The 16,447-nt window shown below is 50.4% G+C and overlaps 10 protein-coding genes across 10 annotated transcripts; 3 read left to right on the top strand and 7 right to left on the bottom strand.

The window, feature by feature from the left end:
- Nucleotides 1-83: 83 nt before the first annotated feature.
- ASPSYDRAFT_121091 (seipin co-factor family protein) lies at nucleotides 84-692 on the top strand (the record flags this gene model as incomplete). The annotated part of the gene is made up of 1 exon (XM_040840417.1): nucleotides 84-692. A coding segment is annotated over one exon (609 nt), but the record flags the coding sequence as incomplete, so codon positions are not given.
- Nucleotides 693-1,493: 801 nt separating this feature from the next.
- On the bottom strand, nucleotides 1,494-3,320 carry ASPSYDRAFT_88827 (uncharacterized protein; the record flags this gene model as incomplete). The annotated part of the gene is made up of 2 exons (XM_040852068.1): nucleotides 1,494-2,465; nucleotides 2,529-3,320. The coding sequence occupies 2 exons, from the start codon at nucleotides 3,318-3,320 to the stop codon at nucleotides 1,494-1,496; spliced, it is 1,764 nt and encodes a 587-aa protein (XP_040703741.1).
- A 364-nt stretch (nucleotides 3,321-3,684) lies between these two features.
- On the bottom strand, nucleotides 3,685-4,941 carry ASPSYDRAFT_148714 (uncharacterized protein; the record flags this gene model as incomplete). The annotated part of the gene is made up of 5 exons (XM_040841832.1): nucleotides 3,685-3,906; nucleotides 3,963-4,007; nucleotides 4,111-4,203; nucleotides 4,259-4,579; nucleotides 4,648-4,941. Coding segments are annotated over 5 exons (975 nt in total), but the record flags the coding sequence as incomplete, so codon positions are not given.
- Nucleotides 4,942-6,724: 1,783 nt separating this feature from the next.
- ASPSYDRAFT_44335 (uncharacterized protein) lies at nucleotides 6,725-7,349 on the bottom strand. The gene is made up of 2 exons (XM_040846830.1): nucleotides 6,872-7,349; nucleotides 6,725-6,741 (listed from the first exon to the last, which is right to left on the bottom strand). The coding sequence occupies exon 1, from the start codon at nucleotides 7,246-7,248 to the stop codon at nucleotides 7,084-7,086; it is 165 nt and encodes a 54-aa protein (XP_040703739.1). The 5' UTR covers nucleotides 7,249-7,349; the 3' UTR covers nucleotides 6,725-6,741; nucleotides 6,872-7,083.
- An 839-nt stretch (nucleotides 7,350-8,188) lies between these two features.
- On the bottom strand, nucleotides 8,189-9,554 carry ASPSYDRAFT_912403 (lytic polysaccharide monooxygenase auxiliary activity family 9 protein). The gene is made up of 3 exons (XM_040852452.1): nucleotides 9,346-9,554; nucleotides 9,063-9,291; nucleotides 8,189-9,000 (listed from the first exon to the last, which is right to left on the bottom strand). The coding sequence occupies exons 1-3, from the start codon at nucleotides 9,444-9,446 to the stop codon at nucleotides 8,581-8,583; spliced, it is 750 nt and encodes a 249-aa protein (XP_040703738.1). The 5' UTR covers nucleotides 9,447-9,554; the 3' UTR covers nucleotides 8,189-8,580.
- ASPSYDRAFT_912579 (uncharacterized protein) lies at nucleotides 9,555-10,519 on the bottom strand. The gene is made up of 2 exons (XM_040852455.1): nucleotides 10,190-10,519; nucleotides 9,555-10,105 (listed from the first exon to the last, which is right to left on the bottom strand). The coding sequence occupies exons 1-2, from the start codon at nucleotides 10,327-10,329 to the stop codon at nucleotides 9,664-9,666; spliced, it is 582 nt and encodes a 193-aa protein (XP_040703737.1). The 5' UTR covers nucleotides 10,330-10,519; the 3' UTR covers nucleotides 9,555-9,663.
- A 783-nt stretch (nucleotides 10,520-11,302) lies between these two features.
- Nucleotides 11,303-11,811, bottom strand: ASPSYDRAFT_57434 (60S ribosomal protein eL38; the record flags this gene model as incomplete). Its single annotated transcript, XM_040849368.1, has 3 exons — nucleotides 11,303-11,352; nucleotides 11,505-11,633; nucleotides 11,748-11,811. 3 exons carry the CDS (start codon nucleotides 11,809-11,811, stop codon nucleotides 11,303-11,305), a joined length of 243 nt encoding a protein of 80 aa, XP_040703736.1.
- A 289-nt stretch (nucleotides 11,812-12,100) lies between these two features.
- Nucleotides 12,101-12,827, top strand: ASPSYDRAFT_912800 (Ish1 domain-containing protein). Its single transcript, XM_040852461.1, has 5 exons — nucleotides 12,101-12,271; nucleotides 12,330-12,342; nucleotides 12,395-12,478; nucleotides 12,528-12,574; nucleotides 12,622-12,827. The coding sequence occupies exons 1-5, from the start codon at nucleotides 12,236-12,238 to the stop codon at nucleotides 12,712-12,714; spliced, it is 273 nt and encodes a 90-aa protein (XP_040703735.1). The 5' UTR covers nucleotides 12,101-12,235; the 3' UTR covers nucleotides 12,715-12,827.
- A 112-nt stretch (nucleotides 12,828-12,939) lies between these two features.
- On the bottom strand, nucleotides 12,940-13,471 carry ASPSYDRAFT_150004 (putative nuclear transport factor 2 domain protein; the record flags this gene model as incomplete). The annotated part of the gene is made up of 2 exons (XM_040841968.1): nucleotides 12,940-13,370; nucleotides 13,426-13,471. 2 exons carry the CDS (start codon nucleotides 13,469-13,471, stop codon nucleotides 12,940-12,942), a joined length of 477 nt encoding a protein of 158 aa, XP_040703734.1.
- Nucleotides 13,472-13,769: 298 nt separating this feature from the next.
- Nucleotides 13,770-15,859, top strand: ASPSYDRAFT_150519 (methionine--tRNA ligase MSM1; the record flags this gene model as incomplete). The annotated part of the gene is made up of 8 exons (XM_040842010.1): nucleotides 13,770-13,974; nucleotides 14,038-14,156; nucleotides 14,209-14,280; nucleotides 14,331-14,417; nucleotides 14,467-14,598; nucleotides 14,645-15,001; nucleotides 15,031-15,528; nucleotides 15,596-15,859. The coding sequence occupies 8 exons, from the start codon at nucleotides 13,770-13,772 to the stop codon at nucleotides 15,857-15,859; spliced, it is 1,734 nt and encodes a 577-aa protein (XP_040703733.1).
- Between the last annotated feature and the right edge of the window lie 588 nt (nucleotides 15,860-16,447).

The raw sequence follows: 16,447 nt of genomic DNA, 5'->3' as shown, positions 1-16,447 counted from the left end.
ATATATCTTGGAAGCCTTTAACACAACCTCGCACCCACTTTCCTCCCTCTTCAACTTTCTTTTCCTTTCTTTTACTATATAAAATGTCTCTCAACAGCGTAACCTCAAACCTCGGCGGGCCCGTCTCCCAAGCCACAGGCAGCGTCCAGAATTCCGTCTCGGACACCACAAAGCCCGTTACGAACACAGTCTCAGACACAGCCTCCGACCTCCCGGGAACATTCCCCAAAGATGAACCTGCCACCAACCAACAGAACAACGTGACCATCCCGTCTGCCTCGGAACTCTGGACCTCCTTCGTCGCCTGGGTGAAGGGCCTCATTCCGCGTGGCGTCGACATCTTCGAGGCCGCCGTGCGCCGCTTCATCCAATGGCTTATCCCACCAGAGCGACAGGCGGCCATGTACAAGGCTGCCATGGAGCATCCGATTGCGGCGACTTTCGTTACGTGCCAGCTGATATGTGTGGGTATTCCGCTGATACTGTTTGTTGCCGGGACGTTGCTTTTTGCGGCGGTGGCGATATTGGTTTGGGTTGTGCTTTCGGCCTTGATATTAGGACCGATTGTGCTTGTTGCAAGTCTGATGGGTGTGTCGCTTTGGGGATGGGGGTGGTTTTTGTTTGGGCTTGTGAGGTGGCTGGATAGATTGATGCTTGGGGGGATGATGGAGAGACTTTGGAAGGCACAGCTTCAGCAGCAGAAGGAGGAAATGGAGCAGGAGGGGTTGCAGAAGGAGACAGATGAAGAGAAGAGAGATGACTAGGGGATTCTGGGTAGGTGGTGCTTGTGGTATCAATGTATATTACTCTGTGATTCCTTGTACAGTCTACGGTTCAACTTCAAAAGTGCAATTATAACATTTCAGCTTACGATCAGGATCATACAACCGTATTGCAGTAAGTGCAGCGGATATAGGATTTGGTACTACCCCACTAGGCCATTTCGGCTAAGGAAGGCCTTTCGTGTCTGACATTTTGGGGTTTCTTCTAATAATATCAGTAGGGGATCGTACGGTAAAGAGAAAAAGGAACTTGGGAAAAGGAGATTCCCGAGCTGGGTCGCTCCCTCACAGCTACCAGAGGCCTTGTGTTGGCTTGGTGCCTTTGTGCAAGGCTGGACCACAGCTGGAGCCACATCTCCAGTTCCATATAAGCCGTGGCTGTCTATGGCGCAATGGAGCTGCAGCCTCGCGGAGATCCTTGCAACACTGGGACGTATTCCCCAGCCATCTTCGTTACATTCTTATTGGAGCAGTGGACTGCCCTTGGCACAAAAGATAAATAAAAAATATAAATGTGGTATAATGCCGAAATTTTAATTATCGTTTTCACAATGGCGAATATCATTAGTGCATAGAGTAGTCAAGGATGTCATCGTAAAAAGATACCCTACAGAGACCCTACTCGTTACAGTGGGTGCGAGATTGTTAGCTAGATATGAATAGTGGTTGGGAATCTCGACTGGGTAAGTACCTCGCGTCTAGGATGATAGCTCAGAGGCCCCAAGTACGACTCCTCGGGGCTGTGCTCAGAGGCTGAGGTTGTATGAGAGATCCAAAGATGCGAGGGGGCCTTCTCGAGTGCCTGAGAGCCAGGGGCTCAGATTTAAGGAGATATTTCTTTTCTTCCTTGGCGTTCTTTATTAGCTCCTTCATCTTCATGAATATTTGCCCTGAGTCGCTTCGGGCATCGGGATCGACCACAAGCATCTCATCCATAACGAGGTTCAAGATGTCGTGCATTGCTCTGGAGCACTGTTGACTGTTTCTTAAATGGGCAACCCAGGAAATAACACCTGGATTCACCTCTTGAGCGTCTTCCGAGTAAAAGACATCAGAGGTCATTTCTGGCATATCGGTGCGCCCTTTTCGCTGGCTGGAAAACTCAACAATGGCAGCGTTTCCAAGAACCAGGTATGTTACGAACTCCAGGTATAGACATCCAAGGCTCCAAATATCCCATTTGCGAGAGACTGGGTGCTTTCGCCGGAGTTCCGGAGGGGAATATGTAGGGGAGGCAACAACTGTGCTTGGGGGCACGTTGGACCTAGAGTCTATGCCATGAACGCTAGCTAGGCCTAGATCCGCTATTTTCAGAATATTTGCGTGGCGAAACCAGAGTATGTTCTGGGCCTTTATATCGCCGTGGCGCCCAAATCGGGTCTGCCCATGCTCTGGGTTTGTAAACTCATGAAAGTAGGCCAATCCACTGGCAATGCCTTTCATTTGCTCCACGGACCAGATAAGATTTTGATGAGTAAACGCCGGCTTTGGGTATTTCTCCCAGTAGTCCTTCAAGCTTCCATCAGCCCATGGGAATACTAGGTGATAACGATCCTTTCTCTTGTAAGTAAACAGCAGATCAATCAGATGGTCATGACTTAAATGGCCCAGGGCCCGATAAACATTCCGTTCGGGCTGGAAGTCGTCATTATGGAACAAAAGCTTGACGGCTACAAAAAGGCCCTAGAATATAATGCACAAAGTTAATCACCGTTCCAGCAAAAGAAGCATTGATAGTGGACTCACGCGACGTGGACGGACGGAGGAGTGTTCGAGCTCATGGTTGTCTGGATGAATGCAAGCTCGGAAAACCTCGCCATAACCCCCAGCTGCAGATGCCTTACCCTCATGGTCAGCCTCATGGTCGAGAAATGGCAGTATATGTAAGTCGTCAAGCTCATAATGCTCGCCCCGTCGAAATATAGGACTCAAGACGCGGTACTGTTTCTTTTCCAAATTCTTGATAGCTTCGTTGTCCCAATCCTTCAGTGCATGTACATTTCTACCCTGTCGAGTGACAAGGACCATTGTATGTTGAGCAGATGTTTGGACCCTCTGAAATGGAAGGTTATCATCCTGTATTCCGTCCTTAAGCAGTGGTATGATGTATTCCTCTCGCTTCAGCTCCACAAATATTGCGAATAGCCTTGTCGCATGCTTAGAAATTAGTTGGCAATGTGAAGAGATGTGTTCAACGTCTCCGAGCGATCCCTCATCGAGGATGGCTTTGATGTTGTCTTCAACCAACCGTTGCACGATAGGTCCAGCGACAAATTCCAAGTGCCGATCGACGCAGGACTCTAGACGGTATCTTTTGAGACCCTGTTGAAGATTTTGCAGTGCGGTGCACGAGCGATCATCCGTGTCTGGTGTCAAAATAAAGGACGATTTCTCTCGAAGCAGCGGGGGGCTGCTAGAAGATGGGGAAGATGGAGGGTCTGGCTGGGGAACATTCTCAGAGTGCGACGCTCCGAAAAGCCCGAATAACCATCGGATGAGTCGCACTAGACAATCAAGTAGATCAAGCAGGAAGTTCATGACGTTAGCGAAGGTATGCTGGCTAGTTGAGTCTCCCAGAGATAGCAGGGGCTGCACATGATGTGCAGAACGAACGGCAGTACAGGGTATAAATTGGAGAGGTCCAGAGACAGAGGCACAGTGCAGCTTTGAGAGAGAAAGAAAGAACTATCGAGACCAAGAGCCGCCACAGGAGGCGCCGGGCAAACGCAACACGCAGGATGGTTCGTACTTCTGTAAGGCCCAGCGTGGGGGCCCCATGTGACGGAATGCAAGAGAGAGACGAGCAGGAGACGATCAAGATCACTAACACTGCCGGTACCGTCGATAAACCCAGTCACCCCAGCGGAGTTCGCCCAGACTCGCAACCAACTACTGTCAGCGGTCAAACTGCATCCTCCTCTTTCGCTCGCCTGCGTCTGAACATGCTCCGCAAGGCTCCCCCAAGAGCTGTTGGTTGAAGCTGCAGTTCGAATCGCAGCCAGAGTTGCCAAATTGCAAACACAAAGAGTGTCAACGGCACAGCCACCGCCGCCATGCTCCAGGCGTTTTTCGACACCTGCATTCCTCCGTCGTCATCCTTGACAAACACCGTTGAAAAGAAATTCTAGGTTCTGGTTAACCTGGTCGTTCAGGGAGATGCAGGGCGCCGACGATCCCTACCTCCACCAGTGTTAGGGGAATGAATACTAGCCCGATGATGGCCACCTGTTCCATCGCCCTGGCACCCCGGTTGTTGCTAGCATGTTTGGTCGAGTTGAACATGGTTAGTGTACGAGTAGTACGTGTGAGTAGCGGGCGGCGTCCATACCATAAGATCTTTGATGGTTCTGCTTTCTTGGTGTGATGCTGCTCCTAGCTGTTTCAAGGTGCGCAGCTCCTCGTACTCGACAAGGTCAGACAGCTGGACAAGTGTTAGCAATGACCTCAGTAGCAAAGGGTAATTGTTAACAGCTTACTAGTCTCAGGGTCGACTGTACACGGGTCTGCAACACCTTCGCTCGCTTTTGATAATTCAGCGCCTCCACGGAGTATTCTTCAAATTCTTGGATTCCTTTGGGACAAGCACAAGCACCTGGCGGGACGCAGAATCTCGAGCAGAGTTCTTGATATCTTTTCGCCACACAATGAATGGTCTGTACCTTGGTAGGCAGAATCACAAGTAGATCCATTATCTTATCCTCAAGCTGTTTCAGTTCATACATGCCGTTCTCCAGGTGATTTGCTATAGGCCTGGTCCCGACTGCATCGAGTATTGGTCCCGGCATTATGCGAGCCGACTATAGCACAGTGAATACCAGGTTAGTGCAAAATTCCACGGTACTGGTCAAGGTTCTAAGGTTCATACCATTATCTTCAGCTGATCTTCCAGCCAGCACATGTAATCCATCCACCCTGCCATGCTTTCGGCCACAAACCATCTATGAACTGAGAAGGCAGTGTCTAGACTAGATAGTGCCCTTCCGTGCAAGCTCTGGACTGCTTGGCTCTCAGCTGCGGGAGATGGCGCTATCAGCAGGAAAACAGAACTGGTATCTTGACATCTCTCTTGCTTCTGTACCAATTTATGATATACACCCGTTTGGCGAATAGACCAGGGAAAGTGGGGCGAGGGCCTCCCGTTCGGCTCGACCCGTCGAAGAACATAGGCCAACTCTGGTACATTCTGTCAGTTTAGAATGTAATGCCTACCTTGAATGACGATGGAATCCAAACCTAAATCTCTCACTTGCGGTATTGGAAATCCATACTCGTTCTCACGCTCCTTCAGTCCAAAAGTTAGAAGGACCCTCCATAGCTCAGTGAAGACCTGGTGGCTGGCTATTAGGTGATCGAGAAGCTCGCGGGATATGTCCAGCGTTGACCACGACCGAGAATGCCGAATAGTATATATCCGCATACACTCTCTTGTTTTCCGCTGCAGTGCTCCATTTAGCTCCCCCAGTTGATTTATTTGCATCTGCTCTTGAGAAATGGGCCTCCCACATCCGTCGCCCTCATCAGCTCTGCCAATGACTTGCAGCTGTAGCTGTGGCACGCTTGGATTTGCTCTGAACGTTTGTGCTGAGCGAGAATTCGCTCGCTCGAGTATATATCGATCCATTGGTTACAGAGTGAATAGGCTAAAGGTTTGATTGTTTGTATATTTCAAGCCCAGATTGGTTCTGCTGGATATTCATAAGAGGAATGTTTCATCTACTTATACTCAACGTCTGTCAAGACTGGAATATCTGCTGTCAGCCTAGGGCTTTTTTCCCTTGAAGGCTCGTATGAAAAAAGTGTGAATTGGAGAGCCTCTTGGGCCAGCTACTGGTGCCAGCACATAGGCATCAATCATGCGGGGCAGCTAATAATGACAAGTACTTGTGCTTTGGATTCGTCTGACGCAAGTCGTTTATGCCCCTCCACGATCAATGTGGACCCTGAATGCCAGTGGCGCGTCAAAACACTACCAGCGCTAGATATCGCGGTGCACAGCAGGGAGCATAGCCCACGATAAACCGTCCTGCTCGGGATGGCGCCGCTCTACGGTGGGATATGACTCAAAAAGGCCGTGAGGGTTCTTGAGGCCTGAAATAAGCCAATAAGGCCCAACAAAAAAGTATGCAGGGTGAAGAAACAAAAACCTGAGAGTACTATGTAGAACGAAAGATGCGATATATATGAATAGCCCGAAATTCCCTATGGTGTCGTTTTCTCCCACTTAAGCCTGGCGCCCTCCAGCTCCAGTCGTCCTAGCTAGGAATTTGTTGCATAACACGTTATAGATTACCGGCGACATTTGTCGATTTGCTCCTACATCTGCGTTAGACGAAAAAGGAGTTCTGGCGGAAGATTCGAACACGAACTTCAGTCAGACGAAGGCCTCCAGGGGATTTCCCTTCATTGATTCGTATTATATATTGGTCGCGTTGCAACTATTGCAACACAAGTCAAGAACTGTCGGTGCAATAATTAAGATACGGACGTAGGTTCTTACATCAACGCTGAAATTTGAATCCCCATACTGCCTGCGAAGCAAAGACACCAACTGCCTCGGATCCATATACTTGCCCTTTGAGCGATGGGGAATTGGGTTGGAGGGGAAACGGGTTGCAAGAGCCATCTAGGAATCTGTGCGAAGAAACGACTGTGGATACGTATGTGACAAGGTTCTAGATAGTATGTGAATCGAGTGGGTTCCAGTTGTAAGAGGATAAATACAAGAGTTTCCAAAGCAAAGAGAGCACGGGCAAACGGGCGCGCCAGCACCCTTTATTTAAATAGCGCGCCTCGTGCGCCCCGAGCTGGAGCGCACCATCCCACTTGAGCGTACACCCAGTAAGCCTCGACTGCAATCATTGGTCAAGGGAGAAGATCCCAGCCTTCCCAGAATGATGGATGATGGGCGGCGATGCGGGTGCCATGCAGTTTACTTTAGGCGGCAGGCGTTGATTTCCTCCTGTAGGGTCGGTTAGAAAGCAGCCAAATTTGGGTATACTGGGCAAACTGCGCCCATCGCAGGGCAAGTAGGGCTGCGAAAGCAAGATGGAACAAATGTTCGTAATCTGACAGCAAGCAGGCAGACTCACCGGAGTCAGGAGCGATGGCAACGTCAGGTAGTACTCGCCGCACCTGGTCTGCCGTCCAAGTATTGCATTAGCCCGGGGCTATTTTCACTAGTGGGCGCCGAAGGAGGGTGTAAAGGAGAAAAGAGCTGCAAGGAAAGAACCACAGCCTTGCAGCGCACGTCCAATCACTTTTTTCGGTGTGACACAGCCTCGGACGAGGTGGTTCTGGCGCCTCAAGCCTCACTGGCAGTTGACACTGGAGGAGATGTACGTAGTTGGGCAAGGCTTTCTGGACTTACAGAGATTTGAAACTCATTTGGCGCTGGGAACCGACCCCTCAGAATCGCAACGAGCTTCCCCTTATCGATATAACGAATATTAATAATTTGCTCCTTCATGTCGACGCTGGTCTTCAGAGTCTAGAAAGGTAAAAAAAAAAAGGGGCAGTGAGTTCAAAGACAAGTCCACGCAATGAGGCGTATATAGGTTTTCAGTACCTAGGTGTCCGATTTTCATGGCAACCACCTCCACGTCTGCACGCTTCATATAGACACTGGCAGCACGATTGAGCCTCATTCGAGTCTGGAAGCCCTATACCCTCGTTGATGCCCAAGCAATCTATGAACTGTGCTTTCGTGCATGGATCGCGACATCTCGGAGACTGGGGGAAGTCTTGATTGGAGAATATGGGCGAGCAGCTGCACAAGAATTCTCTAGACGCCAGCGTTGACTCTATGGCAACAAATAACAAACGATTTCCGGCACAGATGGACGGTTAACCGGCTCTGGCTCTGGTCATAGTTGGGTTCATTCTTACTCTCTGTCGCCCGTGCGCAACGTGGAGAATCTGAATGGATCGTCGTGTACAGCGCTCTATGGCATTAGAACATTTGGTTCCAAGGTCTGGAGGAGGGTAACAGGGCGTTTCCATAGTTGCGAACTGCATGGTGGAGCCCGAACGCCTCCACTATGTTATTCCCATGTGCCTAATCCACCAGGGGGGTCACCGATACACCGGAACTGGCCCGGCTTGATATGACGACCTTAAATCGCGCAAGAAAAGCGCAATCAATGTAGTCTCCTCTAGGCTGTCGGTGGCACTTTCCTTTGGATAGCTATGCCTTGCATGTTACGCTGTCAGGAAGGGGAGACTTGCCTGGCAAGATAGGAAGGAGCGATCAGCGTCCACTCATCTCCCTCCCACCTTCCTTATAATGTACATGTAGAATAGGTATGGCCACACTAGGCCGGTATGGCGGTTCCCTTAGGCAGGAAGGAGCGATTAACATTGGAATAAACTATCTATGGCCCGGGGGTTACTTAGATCTGCCTCGGGGAACCATTACCATGGGTGAAACCACTAAAGGGCTCTAAAAGTAATTATCCCCGAATTCTTGCGTTTTACGGTTCTTCGTACACCCTATAGATGATGTTCGACAAGACAAACAGTAAGTGCGGCGGCGTTATATATACATCCACACCTACACGCGACACAGTTGACGCTAGTCCGGGGCCAATTGGCCAATAACAAAGCAGCACATGCTAAATGTGAATTGATTACAATGAATATATATATCGAAGTAAATAGACGAACGTCGATGTTGATAAGCGACAACTGCTTTGAATTGATGCAGACTTAGTACAACTTGTTTAACTTCCACCGACAGGAAATACAACAAAGCATCATCCCAACTGCCAACCCTAAATTACAACTGCCAGGCCATCTCCCTCTACGAGCTTCCGCTGTAAAGCTCAGGACCAGGGAAAGGGTAAGAGGTAGGGTTCGAGTAGATGTCAAAGACAATGCCCTCGTCGTCAGCCTTGTAGAGGCTGGTACCAACGGTACCAGAGGGGCTGTCAGAGCCGTCACCACTGACAACAAGGTTAAGGCACTGGGGGTAGCTCTGGGCGCCGTTCTCCTGGCTAGCGGAGTGGAGGGCGATGATCTCGTGGCGGAGCACGTAGTTGCCGGGGGCAATGGAGGCGGGGATTGTGACGGTCGTTGTGAAGTCGTTCTCGATGAGCTCGTCCGTGGTCCAGGTATTGGTTGAGGCGTCGACAATCGCGTCGGCTTGGATCTTGACCCATTCGAGGGAGGTCTTGTCGGCGGCGGAGCAGTCACCGCCGCACTTGGCGAGGTAGTTGATGATCTAAGATGAAATCGCGTTAGTCTTTTGGTCACTGAAATAATCTGCAAAAAAGAAAGGCTTACGGGTCCCTTGTGACTCTCGGGCCAGGTGTTCCAGGTAACGTCGATGGTGCCACCAGCCTTTACGGGGGCGGAAAGGGCACCAGGCGTAGCACCCTTGTGGCAGATGATGTCGTCGGTGCCGAAGGAGTCGGGAGAGACGAAGCCGTTGTCAGTGACGGTGGTCGACCAGCCGTAGTTGTCTGGTGGGCTGTCCTCGTAGTAGTAGCTATCGGCGAGCCATCCACCGTACCTGGGATAACGTTAGTTAACGCCACATTGATTGGGATGAGGGAAGGAAACGCACTTCTCTCCATCGATGGTCATCCCTGTGACATAGCCGTGACCAGCAACAAGGCTAGCAGAGGCGAGAAGCCCGGCAATAGTGGCGATCTTGGACATGGCCATGGTTGATGTGCAAGGATATCAAATCCGAAATTCAGACAATACCTGCCAGAGGCTTAGAAAGTAGATAATATAGAGGAAGCTGGATGCCGACAACAAGGGAGATCATCGCCAGCCTTATATAGCAATCTGGCAAGGACTACCTCCTGTCCGTACTTAATACGGAACAGCCGAGAGTATCCATACTGCCCTAAATTGCAAGGAGCCCGTGCCTCAGCCGTCACAGACTGACAGCAAGCGAGGCGTCGAGATTAGCCGGAGACACCCCTGCAGGGGTGGAGATATCACCAGATCCGCTTCTGACAGTGGCCAGCGGGGGCGCAATATGTTTAGGTTCGAGACAGCCAACCTCAAGACCGCTCCTCCATGGAAAGAACCGATGCGCCCCTGTCGCTACTATCTCGATGTCACCTAACATGACATTTCCGTTCTCTGATCGGACAGGAAACACACAAGACAGAAGTCCATAGAAAGTAGTCTCGAGGTCTGGGCCATTAGACAACATAGCCTGTTTCATAATTTCCCCCTGCAAAATGTCTTTCCAGCACCATCCACAGCGTTCACCGTATATCTGACCCCAATCTCTTGGCCAGTTGTGAGTCCTAAGCCACGCTCCACAAACCGTAGTATACCTGACTAGGAGTGGGTACCAGGGTGATGCTCTTGGAGCCGTGAATAAACAAGGTCAGCGCCAAAAGCAATCTATGTATGAGCGACGATCCCCCAGGGCTGCCGGTTTTACGGACCGAGAGCGCTGGGCTGGCCAACTGGAAGCGAAAGCCCAGGGCGAGAAGCAGGCTGACCCTCTTCCTTGAAACGGGTCCATAATATCCCAGACAGGCGATGGAGACGGAGCTTGTTCCATGACAGCGCCATGCCGTGACATGAATAGAAATGATGTGCGGTTCTAGAATAGCGGCTTTGGTGATTTGAGGATGCAGGCACTGACGTGCTGAGCCCCTCTGTTGATTTTGCAAGTCTTGTCTACTGCATTTTCCCGGCTTCTCCCCGGTTTAGGCTGCAGAAGATGGACAGGGGCATTGGGTGATACTGCGGAGAAGATATCGGGCTGCAGTCGTCCCTGGCAGGCTGGCCGTTCATGGATGATGGGTTGGAAGCGAGGCGGAATATCCAGGAATATCCATGACTTTCATGTTCGAGTCATCAAGCCATCCTTTCCGCAGCCCACGGAGGGTCGACTGACTCTGCAAGCCGGTGTTGCTGAAGAGCAAGGAAAGTGATCGGCAGTTGAAATTGGGAGGAGTCGATGGATGAGACGTCGAAACATCAAGCCAAGGCGGACAAACAGCCTAATTCTTCCGGGTTAGTTTCAGGTCTCGCGTTTGACAATCTGCATGTTAATAGTCGTATTCCGATTTATCCAGCATCCTGGTCCGAGTGTACAGCTTCGTTTCTACGACTCTACAATTTGGCGGCACCAAAAGGGGACATGTCTAGCAAACACAACGGGCAGGCAGTTGCAACTGCGCAGAATATTGCGATGCCGAGAGCCCCGTTCGGATGTTTTCCAATGTTTTTATTTTTGCCTCTTCATTATTGTATAGACAGGAAAAGCCCCGACCAAGCCAGTCCCGTAAAAGAAGTCGGAATATGCAGGTCATCCAGCACAGCTGTATATCTGCCGTCTTTCGGCACACACCTACTGAGCTAGATGCCAGAACGTTCAATCCTCCAATGCTAAGGCGGATATTGGCGATTCCGGTGCCGGCCCACAAAAGTATCCATCCCCATGCAATATTGATATCCTCAAGACGGTCGACGGGTAATCACGCTCCGGGAATATCCCATGAACCGTTCTCGAGACGACTCCATCTTCCGTTCATCCGTAAATGACGCGCTTACAGAGCCTTCTTCTGGTCACCCTTGGACACGTCGACAACCTTGAGAGCTGTAGAAATGACACATGTCAGTATGTACTCTTCCAATTATTCATGTGCTGCTCTGCATTCCACCATTCTCCGACCACGCTACACGGCATAACTCATATATCCTGCAGGACATGTCGGGCGGGGAAGCGGTGGGTGGATGGCAATGACGCACCTGGGGGCAGGCTCTGCTTGAGCTTGTCGGCCTTGTCGGTGTCCTTCAGAACGAGGGAGTAGACGAAGCGCTGGCAGCGGACCTTGAACTTGATCTGCTGGGCCTGGCGGTTGCGCTTGATGCGGGCAGCTAACGAATCATCCCTGGTTAGCCTTCAATTCATCCCTCCCATCTCTCCGAGGTCGGGTGGTCCGCCGTGCAAGCTGGAGAAAGCTCGAGCTCGAAGGTTCGGGGTAAACGTACAGGACGCATCCTTGCGGCGGCAGATCTCAATGAACTGCTTGATGTCGGAGACTTCGCGAGGCATGGTGGGCAGAGGTGATTGGCGACGTAGGTGGGATAATCGTCAAGAGTCTTTGGATAGGAAAGGAAGCAAGCTCAATCGCGGTCTCGAAGTCCGAGAGCCCCGACAGCTGGGCCCGTTGTGTGGGATCTTCCCAATCGGGCTAGGGCTGGAATGACGAAGCCCTTAGTGTTCTGGTAAGGTTGGAGACATAATTACTCAGTACAGCTTTATGCAGGCTATGCATTTCCCGGGGCAACACGTGATCAGGTTTTCCGGTGGCGTTAGCGTGTGGCGGTGCGGCGGCTCGGTAGCAGCGTCACGGGCTTGATCGTTCCATCCTATAGGACGGTCTGATTGAATACATACCAGGTGTCCTGACGCATTCCTAGTTTGCATTCTCTACACTTGCAACACACAAGAAGGTTATATTTGGAAGTATTTGAAAATGCCTACGCCGCTGGATCGTGCAATGCATTCCAAGGTGCGTATTCTATGTAGACTTTCATCACTGTAACAAATACTAATAACAGAACATATAGAACCTCTTTCTAGGTATGCTTCGGCCAACTGGTGCGGGTGCAGTCCGTCCACTAACAGCCACCAGGTTTTGCAGGTATGGTCACTGCAGCGGCAGCATGGGCGATTTGGGGCAATGAGATATTTCCTGCCGAATCTGATCCAAAAGGAGGCGAGTGTCTGCGCCTATACACCACCAAATAAGGCTAACCCTTGAAAAGACCCCGCAAATTGGACACTTGAGGAAATGCGGCGATGGCTCCGTGCTGTATGGTAACCCAATCCAAATAGCGCATACATTCTGACAGCTAGCAGCGAGGTCTGATGCCTGATCACAAGGCAACACGAGAAGAGCTTCTTGAACGAATCCGAGCAAATGTCCGGCACCCGCCGGAGTCATCTAAGTAATTTGCGATAAGAGTGTGGAAGGGTTGATGAACCAGTGTGTGGTATAATGGCACGTCGTTAATCATGTTTCGTTATCTTCGTCCGTCTTTTTGTTTCCGTCACTTTCCAAGCATGTTGCATGATTCCCCAGTCTGTATCCCCTAGGAACCAGTGGTATCTTTTATTCTCCAAAACCTTCTTTGTCCAATAACATAGGCCATTCCCATTGTAAACACCAGCATAAAATCAAACAACGAGACGGAAGTTCTGGGTCTGGATAAGCCAATCTCGTCTGCGCTTTCCCTTTGGCCCATCGGTGGAAGGATTTGGGACAATGACAAAACTCTCGCTGAAGCCGCGCTGGGGGAGGTCGCGCGACTCTCCATACCGGACGTATCCACTGACAATCACCAAGATCGAGATATCTTTCCTAGGATCCGGTTGTCTTCCTGTTGCATTTGTAGGATACTGCTTGTTGATTATTTGGCAATCGAATGACTGAACTTCATAATGTGCTAGCGGCATTTGGTTAACGAATATTTCTTGGACTGCATTCCCATCTGCGACTGTGTTTCCGTTAAATACAATGGTGCATGGAGGGGCAGCGTAGAAGGACGCGATTGTAGCACGGTTTGATTGGAGAGCGGGATAGAACGACTGGACGAACTCGCTCGCCGCTAGAATGATATATATGTTAGATACTCCCCTGCATATATATCGAACAAGTCATACCTTCTGTTGAGATCTTTGCGTAAACATCATCACTAGGAGGAGCCATGACTTCAGGTAAGACGGTTGAAGGCTGTTTCGGTACTGAGATTGGGATAGACCTCAAACGGGGTTGTTGAAAGCTGTATGTTCCTGAGAGATAGATATTGCAGGAAGTTTGCAATTATATCGCGGGGTGAATGAAGATAAAATGGTTAAGCGCGAGCGCAGAGGGTGAAACCGGAGGCTGAAGGGCGCAAGAAAAAAAGAAGCTTGGGCCAACGCGGAGAAAACAAAACCTCCGAGCGGCCGCAAGTCACCCATCACGCTCCAGCTCTCAACAACCCTAGATTACTGCGATTTCGCCAATGGCGCACTTGAGGGGAGGCTTCCGTGCTCTCTCATGGGAAAATCAACTGCTATATCACCAACGCTCTTCGTGGAAATGCGCATCTTGCAAGATCACTCCTCCCGCGGCCGTACGGTCCGCCCGTCGATATGCGACCACCCCGGAAGGAACTTCGACAGCAAAACCATACTATATCACGACGCCCATTTTTTACGTTAATGCCGGTATGCTCTTAATTATCCATTTCAGTGACTGTAGGTCTGCTGCTAACTTTGTGCTTGTTGTAGCCCCCCACGTCGGCCACTTGTACACCATGGTCATTGCGGACGTCCTGAAGCGATGGCGGACACTTCTCGGAGACAGTGAGGCACAATTATTGACAGGAACGGACGAACATGGAATGAAGGTTGGTGGATTTCTGGCAAGGGCTGCGGCTCCAGCTGCTAACCCTAGAGTAGATCCAGCAGGCCGCGATCTCTGCGGGTATAGATACGCAGGCATTTTGCGACAGGAACTGCAAGACTTTCAAGGTACGTGACTCTTGTTTTTGTCTAGGTTCATTTGCATTAACAGAATTTAGGAGCTGGCCAAGGCCGCGGATATGGACTATAACTACTTTATTCGGACGACGGAACCTGCGCACAAAGAGGCCGTTCAGTACTTCTGGGTATGTCACCAGTGCTGCGAGGCGAGACCAGTACTCATGGGATAATCAGGAAATGTTACAACACCGAGGTTATATATATACCGCGAAGCACGAGGGATGGTATTCTGTCAGTGACGAGACGTTCTATCCGCAGTCCCAGGTTCATCTCTCCTTGGACCCTGCTACTGGGCGGAAAAGAATGGTAAAGCCTCCAACCCTTTATCACGACTGTAGGTTGACCGGATCAGGTTTCTATCGAATCGGGGAAGGAAGTCGAGTGGTCCTCAGAGACGAACTACCATTTTCGCTTGTCAGCTTTTCAAGATCGCTTATTAGAACTGTACAAAACGGGGTTCATCACACCGGAGCATTACGCGGGGGATGTGGTGAAATCGGTCTCCTCCGGACTGTCGGATTTGTCAATCTCGCGGCCAGTTGAACGGCTGACGTGGGGAATCCCGGTCCCGAGCGATAGCACGCAAACGATTTATGTTTGGCTAGATGCCCTTGTCAATTACCTGACAAAGGCCGGATATCCTTTCCCTCCTGGTGAAGGAAGCCGCGGTGGGTGGCCGGCAGATGTCCACGTTGTCGGCAAGGACATTGTTCGGTAGGCAATCCTGCAGGGCGATAGCGAACAGTGCTTACAGAAGTTAGATTCCACTGTGTCTACTGGCCAGCATTCCTCATGGCCCTAGATCTTCCGATTCCTCGGAACGTCCTCGTCCACGGACATTGGACGATGAACCGAGAGAAGATGTCAAAGTCGACGGGAAACGTAGTCAACCCCTTTTTCGCGATCGACCGTTTCGGAGTTGATACCATGCGTTTCTTTCTGTCGTTCCAGGGAGGCCTTGCGTCTGACGCTGACTATGACAACGCCCACATTATCCGCGATTACAAGAAGTATCTTCAGCAGGGTATTGGAAACATCGCCCACCGCACAATTGGCTGTGCGAAGAAAAACCTGCGGACGTATATCGTCAATGCTGTAACTGGTAAATCCCCCGCAACGCGTACAGATCAGGAGTACCAGAAAATGCTGGAGGAGCTCTCCACCAAGGTAGCGGAGCATATGGAGAAACTCAACCCACGCGCCGCGTTACAGGAGATCATGGCGGTAATCGTACAGGTGAGACAAATTGCCCTCGGCAAGTCGTATGCGGAGCTCTCCTCACTGACCCTCTTCTCTCTTCCAGACAAACAAATATTTCCACAACTCGGAGCCGTGGAAGAATCCAGAACAGAACCAGCGCGTGCTGTACAACGTCGCCGAATCAATGCGTATCACGGGAATCTTACTACAGCCCTTTATGCCTACCAAGGCTAAAGAGACCCTCGACCTCTTCCGAGTCGATCCTTCGAGACGGGGTATCTCGGATGCGAGATATGCATCGGACTCAGATTATGGTGAGGGCATTAAGAAAAAGATCTTGTTCGAACCGCTTATAGTCGAGAATTAAACTGATCGACATTTGCTTATGGGCCAAGTTACTAGAAGACGGATGTTCTTCGCCTTAAGAATCCTCCAAGGTCCCTTATGGTAGATATTCACTCTGAAGGTGGCTGGCGATTGTCTTTCCTATGCGTGAAAATTCCTGATACCACCCCCCCCCATGTGGAGTGGCGAACCATGGTCTGGGTGCCCAATTCCCTATTCATAGACAGAAAGCAAGCAAGATTTGCGTCATGTGGGAGGCCAATGATGTTCTAGGTTATGTCCGCAAGGTTATCAGCGGGAAAAGGCTCCCTGATACAACGCTGTTTACATGAGAGATATCTGTCCGGGCGGGAAACCTTGGAACCACCCCCTTTTCCCGCGGCAAACTGCTGGATAGCATCGGGAAGGCTTAATTCTCATTGTATAACAAATTCGTGGGGTTTCGACATTGATGTAATAATATAATGGGGTTCATGGGTCTGCCTTTTTGACTTCGCGGTGCTTTTGTTCGTTTTTCTTTACATATTCTCCTCCTTATACTTCAATATACCTTTGCTGCAGGTTTATACTAGTACACAACCGAGCAACAACAAAATCATATCATCTCTAT

The sequence above is a fragment of the Aspergillus sydowii genome (genome assembly GCF_001890705.1).
Source record: "Aspergillus sydowii CBS 593.65 unplaced genomic scaffold ASPSYscaffold_4, whole genome shotgun sequence".
Taxonomy (NCBI): Eukaryota; Fungi; Ascomycota; class Eurotiomycetes; order Eurotiales; family Aspergillaceae; genus Aspergillus; species Aspergillus sydowii.
The sequence above is the reverse complement of the archived record's forward strand: the minus strand, read 5'-3'. Positions and strand labels throughout refer to the sequence as shown.

Bases quoted from the DNA above. Each gene is read 5' to 3' on its own strand.
- ASPSYDRAFT_44335 (XM_040846830.1), bottom strand. From the start codon at position 7,248: ATGAAGGAGCAAATTATTAATATTCGTTATATCGATAAGGGGAAGCTC.
- ASPSYDRAFT_912403 (XM_040852452.1), bottom strand. From the start codon at position 9,446: ATGGCCATGTCCAAGATCGCCACTATTGCCGGGCTTCTCGCCTCTGCT. The intron at 9,292-9,345 runs GTGCGTTTCCTT...ACGTTATCCCAG, and splicing joins ATGACCATCGATGGAGAGAA to GTACGGTGGATGGCTCGCCG. The intron at 9,001-9,062 runs GTAAGCCTTTCT...ATTTCATCTTAG, and splicing joins CCGAGAGTCACAAGGGACCC to ATCATCAACTACCTCGCCAA.
- ASPSYDRAFT_912579 (XM_040852455.1), bottom strand. From the start codon at position 10,329: ATGTCACGGCATGGCGCTGTCATGGAACAAGCTCCGTCTCCATCGCCT. The intron at 10,106-10,189 runs GTCCGTAAAACC...CACGGCTCCAAG, and splicing joins TGGCCAGCCCAGCGCTCTCG to AGCATCACCCTGGTACCCAC.
- ASPSYDRAFT_912800 (XM_040852461.1), top strand. From the start codon at position 12,236: ATGCCTACGCCGCTGGATCGTGCAATGCATTCCAAG. The intron at 12,479-12,527 runs GCGAGTGTCTGC...ACCCTTGAAAAG, and splicing joins CGAATCTGATCCAAAAGGAG to ACCCCGCAAATTGGACACTT. The intron at 12,575-12,621 runs GTATGGTAACCC...GACAGCTAGCAG, and splicing joins TGCGGCGATGGCTCCGTGCT to CGAGGTCTGATGCCTGATCA.